The sequence below is a fragment of the Emiliania huxleyi genome (genome assembly GCF_000372725.1).
Source record: "Emiliania huxleyi CCMP1516 chromosome Unknown EMIHUscaffold_117, whole genome shotgun sequence".
Lineage (NCBI taxonomy): Eukaryota > Haptophyta > Isochrysidales > Noelaerhabdaceae > Emiliania > Emiliania huxleyi.
In genome coordinates, this window is record NW_005201421.1 from 307,593 (window position 1) to 326,867 (window position 19,275).

The window sequence follows — 19,275 nt, forward strand, 5'->3', positions numbered from 1 at the left end:
GCTGGAGCGCGCGGAGCGCGAGCGAGCGGGCACGTGCGCCACCGCCGCGCCAGCCGCCGCGCCCGCCGCCGCGCCCGCCGCCGCGCCCGCCGCCGTGCCCGCCGCCGCGCCTGCGGCTCAGTCGTACGCAGCCGCGGCTGCACAGCCGCCTGCCGGCAGCCTCACAATCCGGCCGGCCAAGCGCGGCCGGCGCAAGGCTGCGCCCCGCGTCGACAGGAACGCGCTCTCCGCGCGCGGCGACGGTGTGCCGCCGCGGCGTTCGCGCTCCTCGTCGCCTGACGCGCCGCCTGCGAGCGCGTCTGTGCAGCCACGCCCGCCATCGCATACGCCCACACCGTGTTGGCCAGCGCCTGAGGGTTGAAGCCAGCCAGCTCGCCTCGCACCGCCGCCTCCGCCACCACCGCGTACAGCGCGTCTGCAGCCACGCCCGCCGTCGCATACGCCCACATTATGTTGGCCACGTTCTGAGGGCTGAAGCCAGCCAGCCCGCTGCGCACCGCCGCCTCCGCCACCGCTGCGAACAGCGAGCTTACCATACTCGCTGGCAGCCGGCATTTGGCAACACCGTGAGCTATGTTCGCCAGTTCTCGCGCCTCGCACGACGAAACGAGGTCGAGCGTACGCTGCACCAGCTGCTCAAGCTGCTCCTCGTGCCGCCGCTCAATGTTCTGCTTGCCGAGCTTGTTCCACAAATTTCCTGCGTGGATGTGATCGCTCGTGCTGTGGGCAGCAAAGAGCGTGAGCAGCTCTTCGGTGCCGCTGGCAGCAGAGATGCGGTTGTTGAGCTGCTTAGCATTGAGCTGACCACCGGCAGCGCTACGGCTGGGCTCGACGCAGATGCGCACATCGCTGCTCTGTTGCTCGTCGCGCCGCCAGCTGCTGTGGTCGAGCGACTCGACGCGGGGTCGCTTGCTACCGCCCGCCAGACCACCGCCCGGAGGCCTCGACAGCGGGTGGGGCGGCGGTGGGTGCGGGCTCAGGTGCGGGTAGGCGTGCGACTGCGGCGGATAGGCCTGAGGGTGTGGTAATCGGTACTGTGGCCGTGGCTGCGTCACTTGCGGCGGCGGCGGCCAAGTGTGCCTGCGACCCACTCCTGCGCCGCTGTGCCGAGGCAGCAACATGAGCTCGGGCGGAAGGGAGTACTGCAGCTGCTGGTGCGTTCCGTGCGGCGGCGGATAGGAGTGGCGAGGCATCAAAGAACGCGGCACACACTGCGGGTGCGGCGGGTGCGGCAGGTGCGGCGGGTGCAGTGGGTGCGGCGGGTGCGGCGGGTGCGGCGAGTGCGGCGGGCGCAGGTGCTGGTAGGCGTGCGGCTGCTGCGGATAGGCCTGAGGTTGCGGCTGTCGGTTCTGTGGCCACGGCTGCGGCACTTGCGGCGGCGGCGGCCTATGCCTGCGATCCACTCCTGCGCCGCTGTGCTGTGGCAGCGGCATGAGCTCGGGCGGAAGAATTGAGCGGCTGCTGGTGCGGCGGACGATGATAGGAGTGGCGAGGCAACGAAGGCACACACTGTGGATGCTGCTGCGGATACAGAGCGGGAGTTTATCCGTTCGCATTCACTTCCGACAGGCTCGCCGCCGCCCCGAGCTCGTGCAGCACTCGAAGGCAGCTCTCGTGGCCGTTGCCAGCAGCGAGATGAGCTGGACTGGAGGCGTCAGCGTCTGCTCCTTGAAGCGACACATCCTGCTCGTGCAGCGCGCGTAGTGCAACAACATTGCCGTCGCGCGCGGCGCATGATGCCCGGATCATTATGATGTCTTTTGGCGGGACGACCGCGGCGCTCGGCCGTCGGCGGGCACGTCTTTTTTGCTGGCGAAGGTTTTCTTTTTCGAGGCGTGTGCGGAGTGAACCTAGGAGTGAACCTGATAGGAACCTCGCCGCTAAAGTATGATCGATCGTGCGAAGCCTTTCTGAAAAAATTGAAAGAGATCGTTCGGTGAGCTGCCTCCTCACGTCAGACAACGCGAACCTCCAACCACTGTCTGACAGGCGTGCGGCAGTAGGGGCATTGCTGCATCCTCTCAGAGCAGGGCCCGCAAGCGCACTGGTGCCCGCACGGGAAGGCGAGGTGCGACTTCGGCCGGGTGAAGCAGACAATACACGTCGTATCGCCGCCCATGCTCGACTCGGGCACGGCCGGGCGGCCCGTGTCGAAGCTTGCGTCGGCGAGCGAGACGGTGGCAGGCGGCGGCGGCTCGCCTGGGGGAGGCGCGGCCTCGGACGCCCGGTATGCCTCGCCGACCTCGGGGACAAGCGTCTGCTCCTCCGCCTTGCGTCGCGTCTCCTCCAGCCTCGCGCTTTCCTCGAGCGCCGCCGCCAGCGCCGCCTCCTCCGCCGCCGCCACCGCCTCCTCCTCCACCGCCTCCTCCGCCGGCGCCTCGGGCTCTTGGGACGGCCCAGCGCCTCCCCCGCCGCCCTTCTTCTTCTTCTTCTTCTTGCCCTTCTTGCTCTCCTTGGCGCGCTCCGCCTCCTTCTCCGCCGCCTCCTCCGCCAGCAGCGCCTCGGCATGCCGCGTCGCCTCCGCCTCCGCCGCCGCTCTCTCCGCCTCCCTCGCCGCTGCCTTCGCCGCCGCCTCCGCTGCCGCCTCCGCCGCCGCGTGCTCCTCGAGGGCGCGCACGCACCCGGCGTGGCCTTTCTCCTTGGCCATCTGCAGCGCCGTCCTGCCGCTCGCAGAGCACAACGCCGCGTCTGCGCCCGCCCGCAACAGGTGGAGGACGACGGCGGAGTGGTCGGAGAAGCCGGCGGCGTACATCAGCGCGGTGAAGCCGAGGTCGTTCTGCAGATTGGTCTCCGCCCTGTGCTGCAACAGCAGATCGACCACCCGCTCGTGGCCCTCCTGGGCGGCGTACATCAGCGGGACGTAGCCGTCGTTGTCCTGCTTGTTGATCTCCGCCCCGCGCTGCAGCAGCAAGTCGACCACCCGCTCGTGGCCGTTGCCGGCGGCGCACATCAGCGCGGTGTCGCCTCTGCTGTTCTGCAAGTCGATCTCTGCGCCGCGCTGCAGCAGCATGTCGACCACCCCCTCTTGGCCCTTCTGGGCGGCAAGCATCAGCGCGGTGAGGCCGCTTACATTGTCTACCCCGCAAGTCGCGTTGACCCGCCCGCCGCTATCAAGCCACGCCAGCAGCGCCGCCTCTTCGCCTCGCGCAGCCGCTTGCCTGACGTCCATGGCAAGGCTGCCCGGTGAGCCGGAAGAGGCCGCGGCCCTCGCTCCCGCCGCTGCCTCGCCCGAGGGAGCGCCACCCGCGCCGTCCGCCGCCTCGCGCTGGCTCGCAGTCACCTCCTCGATGTGCTGCCGGAAGGCGCCGACGCACGCTGCGTGACCCTCCTCCTTGGCATACTGCAGCGCGGACTTGCCGTCTTCAGAGCGCAGCGCCGCGTCTGCGCCCGACCGCAGCAGGCGGAGCACGATGGCGGGGCAGCCTTCGCTAGCGGCGCACATCAGCGCGGTTTCGCCGTCGACGTCCTGAAAGTCGATCTCCGCGCCGCGCTGCAGCAGCAGCTCGACCACCCGCTCGTGGGCTTGGCCGGCGGCGCCCATCAGCGCGGTGCCGCCGTTGCCGTCATGCAAGTCGACCTCTGCGCCGTGCAGAAGCAGCAACTCGACCACCCGCTCGTCGCCGGAGCTGGCGGCGACCATCAGCGCGGTGTTGCCAAAGTCGTTCTGCACGTTGATCTCCGCGCCGCGCTGCAACACGAGATCGACCACCCGCTCGCGGCCGTTGCCGGCGGCGACCCACAGCGCGGTGCTGCCGTTGCCGTCCTGCTTGTTGATCTCCGCCCCGCGCTGCAGCAGCAAGTCGACCACCCGCTCGTGGCCGTTGCCGGCGGCGCACGTCAGCGCGGTGACGCCTCTGCTGTTCTGCAAGTCGATCTCTGCGCCGCGCTGCAGCAGCAGCTCGACCGACGGCTCGCGGCCGTTGCCGGCGGCGAACATCAGCACGGTGTGGCCGTCGCCGCTCTGCAAGTGACGCCACTCATCTCGCCGCTCTGCAAGTGACGCCACAGTGACGCCACTCATCTCGCCCTCCCCGCAAGTCGCGTTGACCCGCCCGCCGCAATCAAGCCACGCCAGCACCGCCGCCTCGTCGCCTCGTCCAGCCACCAACGCCTCTACGACGCGCGCCAGCGCCGTCTCTGGCACCTCCGGCGGCGACGCGTCATGATTTGCGGCAAAAGGCATCATTTGATACCAGGGACGACAGGGCACGGCGGCGCGCAGGTTTTCTTTTTCGAGGCTAAGTATGATGAACACATCTCATGCACTGGCTGGACATCAGTTCCGAGCACCACTTTACCTCAGTCAAAGTGCGGGTTGCACAAAAGAGCGCAAGACGCCGCGCGGGGGGTACGTGGATCCCACCACCCCATGAATCATGCAGTACATTGGACACAAAACGGCCACTACTAAACTAGCGCCCGGGCGCCGCCGCCAGCACGGGCGGCGCGGCTGCGCCCGCCGCGCTACAGCGCAGCGGCGCCACGCCGGCCGTCTCCGCGGGCGGCTTGGCGGCGCGCTGGGTCGGCGCCTGCGGCCACCAGTTCGCCTCGCCGAGCAGCGCCATGGCGGCGGGCACGAGCAGGGGCCGCATCACAAACGTGTCGGCGAGCACCGCGAAGACGAGGTAGAAGGCCACCATGTCGAGCGTCGGGTTGGCCGAGAAGAGCAGCCCCGAAAAGGCGATGGCCATGATGAGGCCCGCCGAGGAGATGATGGAGCCGGTCGAGGTGACGCCGTGCCGGATCGCCTGCTGCGTGGTCGCGCCCTTGCCGCGCAGCTCGGCGACGCGCGCGAGCAGGAAGATGTCGTAGTCGAGCGAGATGCCGACCAGGATGGGGAGCGAGATCACGGGCACGAGCCACATCTGCGAGTCGGTCCGCGCCAGCCCGCCCAGCCCGGTCCACTCGAGCCAGCCGTGCTGGTAGGTGAGCACCGCCGCGCCGTACGCCCACGTGACGGTGACGCCGATCGAGACCACCGAGCGGAGCGGGATGACGAGCGAGCCAAACGTGCAGCCGACGAGCAGCAGCACCAGCAGCGCCATCACCGCGACCATCACGGGCATCAGGGCGAAGACCGCGTCCTTGCAGTCGTAGATGTCGCCCGGCACGCCGGAGATGGAGGCATCGATGTCGAATGTGACCGAGACGCGCGCGAGGGTGTCGCGCGCCGCGTGCAGCCACGCGTCGCCCTCGGCGCCGAGCGGGTCGACGTCCATCACGACCATCGCCATCGCGGCGCTCCCGTCGTCGTTGAGGAAGCGCCGCTTCGCGTAGCGCAGCCCGGCGCAGAGCGGGCCGAGCGGGTCGCCGCCCGCGGCGAGCGGCGCGAAGAGCTGCTCCGCGAGGCCACCGGCGGCGCGCAGAGCCTCGCGCCGCTTGGCTCCGAGCGAGGCGAGAGACGGAGAGGGCGGCGACGCCTCCAGCGCGGCTCCGTCGGCCGGGCGGTGCGGCACGAGCTCGCACGTCTCGTAGAGCAGCCACGGGACGGGCGTGCCGCTCTTGTACGCGAGCGAGTCGATCTCGAAGCCGGCGCCGCCGCCGCCGCCGACGCGCAGCGCCGGCTCCGCCTCGAACTCAGCGAGCGCGCTGGCGACGGAAGAGAAGAAGTGGCGCGAGGTGGCGGAGCCGGTGCGCGGCCGCAGCAGGATGGAGTACGGGTTGAGGTGGCCGGCGCCGAACTCGCGCCCCATCCGCTCGAAAGCGGCGCCGAGCGCAGAGCCGCGAGGGATGGCTTGGTCCCAGCCGTCTGTCGTGGCGAGCGTGGTGGCGGTGAGGCCGAGCGGCACCGTCAGGCCGAGCAGCGCGGCGACGCAGAGCAGGTTGAGCGGCCAGCGCGTCGTGAGGCCGCTCAGCCGCCACCAGAAGCGCTGCGGGCAGCTCAACGCCTCCGGGGCAGGCAGCGCCGACCGCCTGTCGCCGCCCTGGTCTGTGGCGGCAGTGAGGCGCTCAAAGGCGGAGTCGAGGGTCGGCCCCTGCGGCGCGGCGCCGCCCTCTTCGAGCGATGCGAGCGGCGGCGGCGAGTCGTCGTCGGCGTAGCGGCGGCGGCAGAGCGCGGCGAGCGGGCCGCAGCAGCAGGGCTCGCGCGCACCAAAGAAGGCGGGGAAGGAGAGCAGGAGGGCGGGGACGAGGGAGAGGTTGACGGCGAGGACGAGGAGGAGGGCGAGGGTGCAGCCGATGCCGAGCGAGGAGATGACCTGCTCGCGCGAGAGGGGGAGTGAGCTCTCTCGGGGTGAGGAGCAGAGGGGGAGTGAGCTCTCTCGGGGTGAGGAGCAGAGGGAGTGTGAGCTCTCTCGGGGTGAGGAGCAGAGGGAGGCGGCGGCGAGGGCACCGAGATGGGGAAGAAGAGGAGCGCGACGAAGGATGCGGCGAGGGTGAGGCCGGAGACGAGGACGGTCATGCCGGCGGTCTGGAGCGTCACCTCGACGGCGGCGGGCACCGACCTGCCCTGGAGCCGCTCCTGCCGGAAGCGGGTGAGTAGGAAGAGCGCGTAGTCGATACTCATCGCGATCAGAATCGACATCATCAGCGAGGGCGTGATCGTGAAGATGGGCGTCGCGCGGGCAATCAGCGCCGTGATGCCAAAGGCGCCGGCGGCGGCGACGCCGATGGTGAGGAGCGGCACGAGCAGCAGGCGGAAGGAGCCGATGACGCCCGCGAGGATGGCGAAGGAGAGCGGCAGCACGATCGCGTCCATGTGCTCCAGGTCGCTCATCGCGGTGTCGGCAGCCTCCTCGATGATGAGCGGGGCGCCGAGGAGGTCGACCTCGAGCGAGGAGCCGTGTGCCGCCTGCAGCTCGTCCACCCGCTCCTCGAGCCAGTGCAGGTAGTCGATGGTCGGCTGGTCCGTCATGTAGGTGGAGCACTCCAACTCGATCAGAGTCGACGACGACGAGTTGGAGACAAAGCTGGGAGCGAGGTCCTGCGGCCGCATCCCGAGCTTGAGGAGCGGGTAGTAGCCGGCGACGTCGTGCGTCAGCGAGTGGTTGCGCGCGACGGCCTCGAGCGTGTCCGACGCCGCCCGCGCGTCGGCCGACTCGAGCACTGAAGAGCCGTCCCGCGTGGAGAGGAGGACGACAAACTGCGTCGCGCGGCCGGCGACGGGGAACTGCGCCTGCAGCGCCGCGTTGGCCTGGTGCGCCGCACTCGACGGAGGCGGCGTGAACTCTTGCGTCGTCGCCGAGAAGATGCCGGGAGCGAACGGCGCAGTCGCTGCGAGAAAAACGAGCCAGAAGGCAACGACCAGGCGGCTCCGCCGCTTGATGAGCCGAGCGTACGAGCGGATCGCTGTGGCGATGAGAGAGTCCTCGGAGACGGCCACCATTGTTTTTGGGTTCTGGCAAGCACAGGCCGAAGAGTGTGCACAGGGCCGAGTGTGTCGCCCTTGGCTGCTTTGCCGGCCTTGAGGAGTAACGAAGAGAAATCCGCGGCCCCCTAGTGGCCTCGGCTTCGCCGCTCGCCGCAGGGGCTGCTGCAAGCTGAAGCTAATTGACGACCTGCTCCGCCGTGAAAGAACCGAACCTGGGTCTTCATCGACATCGTCCTCGGTCCTCAACCTGGATCCTGGTTCTTCCCCTCTTCTTTTCGAGGAGCAGGAGGCGAGCGAGGAGCGCAGCCCCGCCGCGGAGGGGGAACAGTTGTGTAGTTTGATCTACACATGAGACATGAGCATGTCACGTGGCGGCGGCGGCGGCCCCAGCGAGATCCCAGGGTGCTGAAGTGTGCCACACGCCACCCACCCGCCGGGGCGAGAGCCGACGGGCGCGGCAATTTTTTTCTCGCCCCTCATAGCCCCGCCGCGTCGGCGCGCATTTTTGCCTGCAGCTGCTTGAGCGGCGCGCTGCTCGGGTCGGCCTTGAGCCCCAGCGCCACCGCCTCGGCCGCCCCCTCGCCGTCGCCCGAAGCGAGGGCGGCGTCGGCGGCGCGCCACCAGGCCGCGGCGGTGCGGCGCGGCTCCGCGCGCGGCTCCGCCTGCGCCGCCAGCCTCGCGTCGCGCGCCGCCTCCCAGTGCCGGCCGAGGGCGCGGTGCGCGGCGGAGCGGTTGTAGTAGAGGGCGGCGACGGCGCGCGCATTGGGCGGCTCGAGCGCGAGGGCCTGGGTGTAGGTGGCGGCCGCGTTCGCGTGCAGCCCCGCGTGCTGGTGCCGGTTCGCCTCCCGCGTCAGCCGGAGCACCTTGGACTTGAGCTCGCCAGGGTCGATGACGAGGTACGGCTTGAGCAGCCACTGGGCAACCTCGTGCGCGCTCTCCTCCTCGGCGCTCACTGCCGCGCCGCCGCCGCCGCCGCCGGACGCGTCGCCGCCGGGGCTGGCATCGACGATGTGGCCGTTGGACGGCGCAGGAGCGGCGGCGGGAGTGGCGGGAGCGGCGGCAGGCGCAGGCGAGGGCGGGAAGAGGGCGTCCGCCAGCGTGGTGGCGTCGGACGTCTCGATGCCAATCTCGTCCAGGTTCTCGAGCAGCATCTCGCGCCCCATCGAAGTGAGGAGCGCAACGTCGGTGATCGCCTCCTCGGCAAAGGCGGGCGCGAGCGCCTCGAGGCGGAGCGAGCTGAGCAGATGCGCGAGGTCCGTGCTCACGGAGTCCATTGCGGGCGGAGAGGGAGGAGGAGGAGCTTACGGTACTAGGGGCGTCGACGACGAGGGTCGGCGACACGAGTCGCAGCGGGAGGAAGCGAGCCACACCGGGAGGCTGATGCTCAAAAGAATTTTACCACTAACTCCCTCGCACCACACTGGGCGAGAGACTGCGAAAAGAGATAGGAAGAGGCAGACCCCCTAGGGTGGGCGACGGCTAGCGCATCACACCCCTCTCCTTAAAATCCCTGTGTGGTGGCGGCGTGCCGTCCTCCCATCCCTCCCTTGGGTTGTCTGTTTTGGCGGCTCGAGAGGGATTCGTGTCCGTTTCTTCTGATTCTCACTCTCCTTTTCCGGTTCTGCCTACTCGATCTGATTCTGCCCGTCCCCTTTCCACGCACTCAGCCTCCGGGCAAGCGCCTCCAGCCGCGGCAATGCCTCAGCGAGCGGCATCCGCTTTCTCTTCCGCTCGTATGCCAACCCGACCACGAGCCGCGTCAGCTCCTCGGCCTGCGCCGCCGACCAGCCCGCGTCGGCCGCCGCGATGCTCTCCGCCGTGTCGGGCTCCTCCAGCGCATCGTCGCACGCGTTGAGCAAGCCGACGGCACCGCGGCCAGTCAGGCTGACGAGCAGCGTGATGCCGAGCGCAAAGCCATCAGTGAGCTGCGAAGCCTGGTTGTCGTGCATGATGATCGAGTCCATGTAGCCGGGCTTCCCAAAGATACGCTGCGTCGACAGGTGCGAGACCTGTGCATTGCTGCCGGGCGTCGCCTCTGCCGCGCGCGCGAGGCCCACGTCGGCGAGGTATCCGTTGCCGCGCTCGTCGAGCAGGATGTTGCCCGCCGAGACGTCGCGGTGCAGGATCATCGGAGAGCAGCTGTGCAAGTAGTGCAGCGCGCTCGCTGCGTCGCGCAACACGCGGAGCCGTGCGGCGGAGGAGAGCGGCGGAGGCGGCGTCTCGAAGCCGAGCATGCGGAGACGCTGCAGCGCGGCTGGCGTGCGGTAGAGGCGATCCTCGAGGCTGCCGCCGCGGCAGAGGGGGTAGACGAGGCACGCTCTCGCCGGTGCCAAGCAGACGCCGAGGAGAGGGAGGAGGGACGGGTGGGACGCCGCGCTGAGTGTGCGCACCTCGCTCTGCAGCTCGGCGAGGCCTTGGGCGCCGACACCGACCAGCGCCGTCTTGACAGCGAACCCGCAAGCGACGCGCGGGAGCGACGGCAACGCGTCGCAGCGGTAGACGCGCCCAAAGCCTCCCTCGCCCACCTTGCGCGCCTCGGCAAAACCCTCGGTCGCCGCGATGAGCTCTTCGAGAGGGACGGCGGCGGGCGGCGCGGCGGCGGCGGCGAGGGCGGCGACACTCGACGCCGCCTCCGCCGCCGCCGCTGCCTCCGCTGCCGCCTCCGCTGCCGCCGCCTCTTGAGCCTCCGCCGCCGCCACGGCCGCCACGGCCGCCTCTACAGCCGCCGCCTCCGCCGCCACCTCCGCCGCCTCCGCCTCCGCCCTCCTCCTCGCCTCCTCCCTCTCCCTTGCCGCCTCCTCCCTTGCCCTCGCCTCTGCCTCCTCCCTTGCCCGCGACGCCGCCTCCGCCGCCACGATCAATACGCGCGCCCGCCAGGAAGGTTGAACGCGCTGCAAAAAGCAAAATTCGTCAAATCCCTGGCTGATGTGGTGGCGGCGTGCCGTCCTCCCACCCCCCTTGGGGCACAAACGCCAGGCTGCAAACACGGGGAGGCACGTGGTCATCTCTCATCCCCTGTTCTCCCATCCCTCCCCCGGGTGCCCAACAGGATTCTTCAGTGTTGAGCTCCTACGAAACCGGAATGGGGATTTTTTCCCTTAGAGTCGTAAAAGAAAGAAAGAAAACAGACAACCCAAGGGGGGGATGGGAGGACCCTTAGAGTCGTCGTATTTATTTTGCAGTCGCACGATTTCTTCATTTGCGGGCAGGCGGAGACTAAAAGCTTTGACAAGCCGCGATCCTCGGAGCCATCGAGCGTTCGCAGGCGGCTCTACGACGACGGCCTCGGTGTGGCCGGGCACACCGCCGCCACACTTGCACAGCCGATTTGGCGTACCGTGCGCCATCGCTCATGCCGGACGCTCTTATCGATGTGCCGCACCGGGTGCAGCTTCCAGGAACGGCCTGCGCTCTGTACTCTCTCGGCATGGTGATGGACTACTGGCACGCCCACGACTCGGCCAACCCGACGGCGCTCGTGTGCGACAAGGACGAGTCGCTCCAGCGGCTGGAGCCGCACGTGTCTCGCTTCAGCTGCGCGCCGACGACGCCTCGGCGGCTCCTGGACGTGGCAATCGCCCTCGGCCACACGCACAACGGCTCTTGCTGGTCCGCCTCCCACTTGGTGGAGCTGGCCGCGTCGTTTGGGTACGCGGCCCGCGCGGTGCACAGGGCCTCGGCCGCTGACCTCAAGGCGGTCCTCTCCTCGGGCCACCCGCCGCTCGTCATCTTTGACGTTGACCTGTGGACGGGCGACCCGGTGCTCGCCGGGGGCGGCGCGGCGCACGTCGGTGTCGCTCTCGGGTCTCGCTCCTCCGCATCGCCCGAGCCGTGGCCGCGCGAGCCGGAGCCGCCGCACGCCGCCGACGCCGCCGCTCGAGAGCAGGCGCCGAGCGCCGTCCCAGCCTCCCTCCACTCCGACTGGGTCGTGGCGAAGCACCCTCAGGCAAGGTCTGCGGCGGCGTACGTCTGGCCGACGGCGGTGCTCGCGGCTTCGATGGCGAACGTGGCCCGCACCACCAAGGCGGACTCGCGCCCTCTCCCTCCCGCGCTGCTGCCGCACCTCGCCTGGCAACCCGCGGACGGAGAGGCGGCGCCGGGCGAGCTGCTACGCGGCGCCGCTACGGCTGTGGGGAGGCGCTGCTCACGTGCTGCTGTGAACAGGCGAGCTGGTGGTGGACCCGTCCCTCCGGCTGGGCGGCACAGTCGAGGCGGTGCTTGGGCGGGTCCTGAAGGGGTGGGTGCTGGTGACTTGATTGATTGGTCGTTGGTGATTAGGCGGTGCTCGGGCGTGTCCCGGAGGGCTGGCTGAGACGAGTGAGGCTGCCGGCGGAGGCGGCGGGAGGCGGGGCGGCGGGCAGCGAGGCGGCGGGCAGCGAGGCGGCGGGAGGCGGGGCGGAGGCGCTTCAGCTGGTGGCGGGCAAGTCCCTCAACATCGAGCGCTGCCTCGGCGGCTGCCTGGTCGAGGTGGTGCCTCGGGGGCACGAGTTCGCCTCCCTGCCGGCCTCCTCGTCGGCGGTGATCGCCGCTGCGTGCGGCGGGGCTGAGTCGTGCGGCGGGGTAGGGTCGTGCGGCGGGGTAGGGTCGTCGGCGGCCGTCGGGCGGACGGGCGGCCGCTGCCGCTGCCGCAGCCGGGCAGACCTCCCGCTCTCGTTGCCACCCTGTCCCCGCACTGCACACGCAGCCAGCCGGGCCGCACCGAGTCAGACCGGAGGCAACGGCCTCACGCCGCCGCCTCTGGTGTCGCACTTGGCGCCGCCGCCAATCGGACTGCACTCAGCTCGCGCCCAGACGTCCGCCAATGGCACGCCACCGCCGCCGCCGCCGCCACCGCCGCCACCGCCGCCGCCGCCGAGGCCAGCGGCCAGCACGGTCGGAGCGGCTTCGTCCAGTCGGCTGGATGTGGTGGGCGCCACGCCACGCTCGCCCCTCTGTGACCCAAGACCGCTCTGTTCCCTACGACCACTCCGTCTCGCTCGCGCGCCTTTCCCACTCCGACCGCTCCCCCTGCTTCACCACTCCCGCCACCGCCCACTGCCCCCGCCTGGCAGGTGCTGCACGCGACGCCGATCCCGCCGGCGGTTCGCGAGCCGGAGGACGACGAGCCGGCGTGCGGCGCGGCGGCGGCGGAGGCGTGGGTGTTTGGGCGCGCGGTGCGGCTGCGGGTGCCGCACCGCTTCCAGCTCGGCGAGGTCGGGTGCGGGCTGTACGCCGTGGGAGTGCTGATGGACTACTGGCACGCGCAGGACAGAAGCCACCCCACGGCCCTCGTCAAGCAGATGGACTTGCCCGCCGCCGCCGAGGGCGCGAGGGCCGCCGCCGCGTGCTTGCGGGACGGAGGCGGCAGCGCGGCGCTGCGCGCGGCGCGGCGGCTGGCGCACCACGCATGGGGAGAGGGGGAGGGCGAGTTTGTGGAGGAGAGGCTGCTCGACTTGCTCGCGAAGCGGGTGTGTGGGTGCTGCTCCGTACGGCGCTCCTCTTCGCAGTTGCATCACGGCCCGCACCTCCCTTCTGCAGGTTGGCGGCTCCGTGTACGGCGAGGCGTACGCGTGCGAGTACTTGGCAGAGGTGGCGCGCCTGGTGGGCTACCGCGCGAGGGTGCACCGCGCCGCCCGCATCGAGGCGCTGTGGGCGTGCCTCGACGCGGGCCACCCCGTGGCGGTCTGCGTCGACATCAACAACACGCGCACCTTCCTCCCCGACATGCTGGGCGGGCAGCACACCCACTTCGCCGTGGTGCGAGGCCGCCGCGGCTCGGGGAGCGAGACGGCTTGCGCCACTCACGCCCCTCTGCCGCCACCAGGTGGAGGGCTACTTCGACGCGGCGCCGTCCGCCGACGAGCGGCCGCGTCGTTTCCTGCTGGTGCAGCAAACCAACCGGCGCGCACCGTCGCCGAGCGTGTGGCCGCTCGACGTCTTTGAGGCCTCGTGGCGCGGCGGCGGGTGGCGGGGCAGGTACCGCAAGCGGCGCCTTCCGCCGCGGGTTGCGGCGCAGCTGTCGTGGCGGCTGCCGGAGGCCGCCGCGACCGGCGGCGACGCGGCGGTCGGCGGCAGGGCGGCGCGGGGCGGGCGGCTCGTGCTCGACAGCCGAGCGGAGCCGCTCGAGGGTGATGCGCTCGCCTCGCTGCACCGCCAGCTGATTGCTGCGGGCGTGCTGCAGCCGACGGGCGAGGCCGACGGCAGCGTGCGGCTGGCGCCCGGGGCGGAGCTGCACCACCACGACGAGCTGAGGCAGAGCCTCATTGAGGTTGTGCCAGAAGGGCACGCTTTTGCAGGGGTGTGACCGCGCATGTGATCGGAGGAGTGCGCCCATGCCACTGTGGGATTTCTCAAGGTTTTATCTTATGTGATGCATGTGAAATGGGCCCGAGCCGCGAGCGAGCGAGAGCAAGTGCCACGCAGGAGATAACCGTTCTGCTCGTGGAGGTACCCTGTGTGTGTGCGGTGGAGTACCCGAGTGCCGAGAGACGAGAGTGGAGAGAGCGGGCCGGGAGAGACGCGTCGCGAGCTCTAAGACACTAAGAGAGCAAACTCCAAAACATGGAACTTCACCAACTTCAATCTCGGAACCCCGAGAGACGTACCTCGCGCTCGCCGCAGTCGCCGCCGCTCTCTCACGAGGGCATATCGACACTCGGGGCACTTACTGCTTACGGCTTTACGCCGCGCAATTGATTTGTGAACGTAGCGGCGAGTGGTCGCTGGCGCGGTGGGCGCGCTCGCGGTTGGATCGCGTGGATGGCGGATGCGTGTCGTGTGTCGATGGACGAGTGTTCTAAATCGTCCCTACCAAGTCGCCCGAACTCGTCCTTGGTTCGACGTGTCCATCGCGGCGGCCAGGTTGACGGAGAGAGGGAGGAGCGGCGTTTCCTTGGCCATGCAGTAGCCCGCCTGGACGCCCTTCTCGTACGCCTCGTCGGCCAGGAACCTCGTCCTCGTCTTCCAAGTCTCCCGGGCCGAGTGCATGGCGGCGACGAGCATGCTCCATCCGTGCTCGTACAGCGCGGCGCGACGCAGCGAGCGGTGCGCTGAGGCCCATATCTCGGCGTCGGTGTCGAGCGCCTTCTGCCACGCCTGCGCGAGAGGGAATGCCCTGAGGGTGAGAGGAGTGAGAGTACAGAGAATAAGTTGTGCGCCAATACCTTGCAAGTCGCCAGAATGCTGCCAGCCGAGTTGACGTTGCTGCGTGCGACGCGAGCGTGGTCGAGCAGTGTACCGTCCATCGCATCCGTCGGGTAGATGCACTCGCGAGTGAGGTGCCGTGCGATCTCTACGACGACGACGTCGTCGAGTTTGGTCCAGTCGGGAGGGGGCATCGCGGGTGGGCCGGCAGACGGCGAAAGTGGGCCAGCTGAAGCAAGTGTCCCCAATCGCGGGGGGTGCCGATCGAGGGCTTTCGGTTGCTCTATTTCGTTTGGGCGCCCCTGTCCTGCCAGATTCTCTCCATTGGCTTGCTCGCGTAGTACGCCAGGCCTGCATAAATCGTTTTTCTTCTCGATCGCTGAGGCAAAAAAAAGATATGTCGGCCTGCGTCATCCGCGTCCTGCTTGTGCTCCTCGCGTCCGCGTCGGTGCATTCGCGGCCCAGCAGCAGCCGCTCGGCGGCTGGCCCGCTCGGCCGCAGTGCGCGCAGATTCCAGCGGAGCCTTGTGAGCCGCGGGCGGGACGTCGACTTGCGAGAGCTGGTTGAGGCGACGCGCGAGCTGTGCGCGGTCCTCCTAAAGTTCGGCGCCTACATGGGTCCCTCCGTCTCCGACGTGCGCCGCAACCTGGAGCGCATCGAGGAGGCCCGGCGGAAATGGCTTCGCGCGTCGCCGCGCCGCCGACAGCTCAGCATGAAGGCGCTGCTCGCGGCCGAGGTGGCGGCGGAGATCCACGGGCGTGGCGGAGTGCTCGCCGACCCTTCGGGCGCCATGGGCCTGCTCTGGGTGCGCCGCGGCCTCGCCATGTGGGCCGACACCTTTGAGCAGCAGGCGCGAGCCATGCAGCAGGCCGCCGTCACCGGCGAAGGAGAGGGCTCGCTCGCGGCGCACACGCGAGTGGCGTACGAGCGGACGGTGCAGGCGCACCACGGGTGGGTGTCGCGCCGCGCCTTTGGCGTCGCCTGCCGCGCGACGCCCGACTGGGAGACGGTCGTGCGCCGCGCGGGCCTGCGGACAGACAAGGGCGGCGACGAGGCGCTGCGGCTCGAGCTCAAGTGCTGGGCGGCGGCGGTGCGCGACCTGACCGAGGCGATGCGCTCGCTGCACACGGACCGCGACCTCGAGGACAGGCGCAAGTCCGTCTGATGAGCGGGGTAGTCGGCAGAGAGGGCGCGCTCTCTCTCTGCTTTCTCTCGAGCAGTCAGTGTCAGAGTCACACACGTCACACCGACCTTTAGAGCTTTATACACGTGTTCTGCATGCCCCATGCCGCGCATGTCCTTTAATTACATTCATATCCATGAGACGTAAAGAGGTCCACGTTGCGCGACTGTACACATGCACATGCGCGATCTTCGCACTGCGGCTGGGGGGCTGCAGTGGGGAGGCTTCTCCGAGCTCAAAACGCAGAGTAACCCAGAAAACGGCCGCACGCACATCGTCGGCTCAGAGCGCGGCAGCACCGGATCCGGCGGCGCCCTACCAGGGCGGATCCCACTGGCTCTGTCCCGTCTCGTCATTCACGTAGTACGTCTGCCCGCTCGCCGGGTCGACCGCCGAGGTCCAGCCCTGGTAGCCGCCCTGCTGTGTGTAGCCCTGCTGGTCGTAGCCGCCCTGCCGGCCTCCGCTCTCGTCGAAGCAGGTGAAGACCGCGCCCTCAGGGTTATTGCAGTCCAGGCTCACCTGCAGGCCGTCGGACAGCAGCACGCTCTCGCCCTTGTAGAGCGGGCTCCAAGGGCCGCCGAAGGCGCGATATAGCGATGGCGCCTTGCCACACCCGACCAGAGTGGGCGTGCCGTCGGCGAGGACCCTCACCATGCACTGCACCCGCGAGACGGTCAACGCCTCGTTCATCATGTTCCAGCGGCTCAACACCTGGTCCTCGCCGTTGCGCACCGTGTAGGGCAGAGCCCAATATTTCGGCAAAGCGGGAAAGCGGAATTGAGGCATGGCCTGGACGCCGTAGCTAGCGTCAATGCGCCACTGCACACCGCCGTAGCTCTGCTGGTAGTTCTGCTGCTGATCCATGTAGCCGTACTGCATCCTCGCCACAGCACTTCTCACGGCACGATACGAGGCCGCACTGCTGGGCTCGACCGTCGGCAACGTCCATCCTGTCACGTGAGGCAAAAAGCACAGCAGCAGACTCGTCATGGTAGGCCGAGAGGGCTGGAGAAGCCCTGTACCGACGCTGGGCACCACCAAGGCACCAGGGAAAAAGAATTGTACACGGAACATACAAGCTATCCCTCCCTTGGGTTGTTTTCTTTCTTTCTTTCTTTCTTTCTTACATACAAGCTGTCAAGCTCTAAACAAGATCATAAGCGGTGACCGCCTGCTCCGACGGATGCAGACAGAACGAGAAAGAAACAAGGAAGGTACAGCCTGCGTGTGCTTTTTTCTACACGATTGGGAGGCCACTAGGCCCTTCCTCGCCTTCCAGCTTCCTTATCCTCGACGCGTCATCCAGAACGTCCAAACTCATAAACCGTGATCGGTCCGGCCCTTGGAAGTCCCTTTCGAGCTCACATTGTGATGCCCTCCGCGCGCCTTTACCTCGTGATCGCTGCAGCCGCCTCACAGACCCGTCTCCTGGACGGCGCTCCTGTCACCGGCTTCCTTGCTGAGCTCTACGAGTCGTTTCAGGCGGCGGAAAGAAGAGGCGGAGTCACCGAGTCCACGCCGGCAGACACGGCCAGCCGCCACACAGACCAGGGCTGTGAAGGCTGGTCGTGCTACCTCTCTTCCTGGGCCTGCTGCTCGACGAAGAGCGAGCCATCTGCGGTGCGTGAAGTTCCGGACGCGGCTAAGCGGTCCTTCCTCTCTGCAATTGATACAGCGTTGGAGGGGGAAGAACCCAACTTCGACCACTTAGCAGCAGGGTCGCAGCCGCAGGGCTGTTACAACGCACAGCATCGCTGGACCATGCCCTGCGACCTTGGCGCACGCCCGACCCACGCGGCGATGATGCAGCCGCACGGCATGACGAGATACCGCCAGAGCCACTCAACTTCGACGGGCAATACCTACCGCGAACTGCATGGCGTATGACCTCGCGCGGATATCACCAACGACGAGCATGCGAAGATAGGGAACAATATCTTGTACAGGCTGTGCTCCCCGCTGTGCCACGGCGTATGATGGGCTGCGAGAGCCGTATCTTCCCTCCTTGAGGCAGAGGCGCCGCGATGCACGAGAGGCGTAGAAGAGAGGCTGGCGTGCCCCGCACCTCCCAGTTGGCAGTAGGAGGGCCCGCCGGTGAGACCACTGAATAAATAAATAAATAAAACGGACACCTCTACTAGGAGATGGGTAAAAAGGAACAGGTCCCCGCCCTGCGGTCTTTGTGCAGGGTTCTTTGTTGAGACCACTGATTTTGGTGCCGACCATAAATTATCGCCACTGGAACGCATGCTACTTACAGCTGCTGTCTGTACAGAGATGCCAGCACCCCCCACAGGCAGAGCGCTACTGCTGGGGGGGGTCCGGACCCCCCCAGCAGCAGAGCGCTGCTGCTGGGGGGGGGGGGGGGTCCCGACCCCCCCAGCAACAAAACGCTGCTGCTGGGGGGGGGGTCGGCCATGGCTTTAGATGTGCAGGGGGGGTACCGAGTACCGAGCAGTGAGCGGCCGCTCAAGGGATCCACACACGAGATCGGACTTCGGAGGCGCAACACGCTGGGAGGTGCGGGAGTGGGGAGAGGAGGAGCACCCGAGCAGACACTCTCCCCTCTCTCGACTCTGGTTCGTTCTGCCGCTCACTCTGACAGCATGCACATGACATGCAAATTCGGGGCAGTTGCCAGCGGTTCGGCACCAGGGGGCGGCATGCGCCTCTCTCAAATATGTGACCAAGTGAGTCAGAGCTGTGTCAGTGCACATTGTGTGTGCTCTCCTCTCTCGGTATAAAAGGGTCCTGAAAAGGGTGATGGGTGTGTTCCGCGACCGCCGGCCGCCGTCACTCTTTGTTTCGCGTCTTTATTCCCCGGGCACTGGCACCGCCTCTGCGACACACCACCACGCCATCGTCCAAGCGCCGCGGCCCGAAGCTGCTCGGTCGCTCGGCCGCTCATACCAGGATGAGGTGAGGCTGACCATGTGCCACCCGCGCTCCGTAGACAGGAGACTGCGTAGTTGGCTCTCCGAGATGCGGCGCGGGTTGCTCCATGGGTCCGGGTTCGCGTCGGAGAAGCAGCCGACGAAGAGCTTGCCTCCGGCGCGCATCAGCGGGCGGAGGCCGTCGACGAAGGCTCGCTGCGAGTCGTCGTCGAGGCAGTGCAGCATCGCCGAGTCGAGCGCGACCTCGAAGCCACCGAGCTCGCTCGCGCGCGCCTGCACCCGCGCCGCGCCGGCGAGGTCGGTGGCGGAAGCGGCGACGAACTCTGTCGCGCCGCCCGCCGCGGAGATGCGCGCAGAGACGCTCGCGGCGCGCGCCTGCGCCATCTCGACGGCGCTCAGCGACACGTCGAAACCGACCACGTCGTGCCCGCGCTCGGCGAGCCAATTCGCGTTGTCCCCCGCGCCACAGCCGCAATCGAGGATGACGGTGCCCCGTCGCCCAAAGGCGCCCTCGTCGAACGCGTTGCGCACCGGCGGCTGAGGCCTGCCGAGCAGGTCCCACGGCACGCCCCCGGCCGCGTAGTCGAGGGAGCGAAAGTACTCCTCCGGCAACGCCTCGTCGTTGGCCGCCGCGAAAGCGTGCAGAGGCGCGCGCCTCGCCTCGTCCGCCGCCGCCGCGCCGCCGGCGGCCGCCGCCCTCGCTTGGCCTCGCTCCTGGTCAAGGTCGGCCAACACGCCAGCAAGCCCCGGCCAGCCAGGCTCCGCCT

The 19,275-nt window shown here is 68.6% G+C and overlaps 8 protein-coding genes across 8 annotated transcripts in view; 2 read left to right on the forward strand and 6 right to left on the reverse strand.

The window, feature by feature from the left end:
• Window positions 1–1,798: 1,798 nt before the first annotated feature.
• On the reverse strand, window positions 1,799–7,396 carry EMIHUDRAFT_440088 (hypothetical protein). Its single transcript, XM_005791000.1, has 3 exons — window positions 6,332–7,396; window positions 4,373–6,197; window positions 1,799–1,882 (listed from the first exon to the last, which is right to left on the reverse strand). The coding sequence occupies exons 1-2, from the start codon at window positions 7,322–7,324 to the stop codon at window positions 4,413–4,415; spliced, it is 2,778 nt and encodes a 925-aa protein (XP_005791057.1). The 5' UTR covers window positions 7,325–7,396; the 3' UTR covers window positions 1,799–1,882; window positions 4,373–4,412.
• Window positions 7,397–7,785: 389 nt separating this feature from the next.
• Window positions 7,786–8,583, reverse strand: EMIHUDRAFT_109302 (hypothetical protein; the record flags this gene model as incomplete). The annotated part of the gene is made up of 1 exon (XM_005791001.1): window positions 7,786–8,583. The coding sequence occupies one exon, from the start codon at window positions 8,581–8,583 to the stop codon at window positions 7,786–7,788; it is 798 nt and encodes a 265-aa protein (XP_005791058.1).
• Window positions 8,584–9,156: 573 nt separating this feature from the next.
• Window positions 9,157–9,882, reverse strand: EMIHUDRAFT_53772 (hypothetical protein; the record flags this gene model as incomplete). Its single annotated transcript, XM_005791002.1, has 1 exon — window positions 9,157–9,882. A coding segment is annotated over one exon (726 nt), but the record flags the coding sequence as incomplete, so codon positions are not given.
• Window positions 9,883–10,661: 779 nt separating this feature from the next.
• Window positions 10,662–13,667, forward strand: EMIHUDRAFT_466824 (hypothetical protein; the record flags this gene model as incomplete). Its single annotated transcript, XM_005791003.1, has 6 exons — window positions 10,662–11,100; window positions 11,474–11,556; window positions 11,588–11,776; window positions 12,361–12,756; window positions 12,827–13,045; window positions 13,113–13,667. 6 exons carry the CDS (start codon window positions 10,662–10,664, stop codon window positions 13,590–13,592), a joined length of 1,806 nt encoding a protein of 601 aa, XP_005791060.1. The 3' UTR covers window positions 13,593–13,667.
• Window positions 13,668–14,095: 428 nt separating this feature from the next.
• Window positions 14,096–14,625, reverse strand: EMIHUDRAFT_224423 (hypothetical protein; the record flags this gene model as incomplete). The annotated part of the gene is made up of 2 exons (XM_005791004.1): window positions 14,096–14,383; window positions 14,452–14,625. The coding sequence occupies 2 exons, from the start codon at window positions 14,623–14,625 to the stop codon at window positions 14,096–14,098; spliced, it is 462 nt and encodes a 153-aa protein (XP_005791061.1).
• Window positions 14,626–14,828: 203 nt separating this feature from the next.
• On the forward strand, window positions 14,829–15,596 carry EMIHUDRAFT_109305 (hypothetical protein; the record flags this gene model as incomplete). The annotated part of the gene is made up of 1 exon (XM_005791005.1): window positions 14,829–15,596. One exon carries the CDS (start codon window positions 14,829–14,831, stop codon window positions 15,594–15,596), a length of 768 nt encoding a protein of 255 aa, XP_005791062.1.
• A 333-nt stretch (window positions 15,597–15,929) lies between these two features.
• Window positions 15,930–16,688, reverse strand: EMIHUDRAFT_224425 (hypothetical protein; the record flags this gene model as incomplete). The annotated part of the gene is made up of 2 exons (XM_005791006.1): window positions 15,930–16,564; window positions 16,637–16,688. The coding sequence occupies 2 exons, from the start codon at window positions 16,686–16,688 to the stop codon at window positions 15,930–15,932; spliced, it is 687 nt and encodes a 228-aa protein (XP_005791063.1).
• A 1,739-nt stretch (window positions 16,689–18,427) lies between these two features.
• The window catches only part of EMIHUDRAFT_224426 (hypothetical protein), a gene marked incomplete at both ends in the record, with an annotated part of 1,726 nt that continues 878 nt past the window's right edge, over window positions 18,428–19,275 (reverse strand). The window contains one exon of the mRNA XM_005791007.1: window positions 18,428–19,123. Within this exon, the coding sequence (XP_005791064.1) occupies window positions 18,428–19,123 (696 nt within the window). The remainder of the gene's footprint in view (window positions 19,124–19,275) is intronic.

Excerpts from the sequence above, each read along its gene's own strand:
- EMIHUDRAFT_440088 (XM_005791000.1), bottom strand. The coding sequence starts at position 7,324 with ATGGTGGCCGTCTCCGAGGACTCTCTCATCGCCACAGCGATCCGCTCG. Across the intron at positions 6,198-6,331 it reads TCCTCTTCTTCCCCATCTCG|GTCATCTCCTCGCTCGGCAT; the intron begins GTGCCCTCGCCG and ends TCGCGCGAGCAG.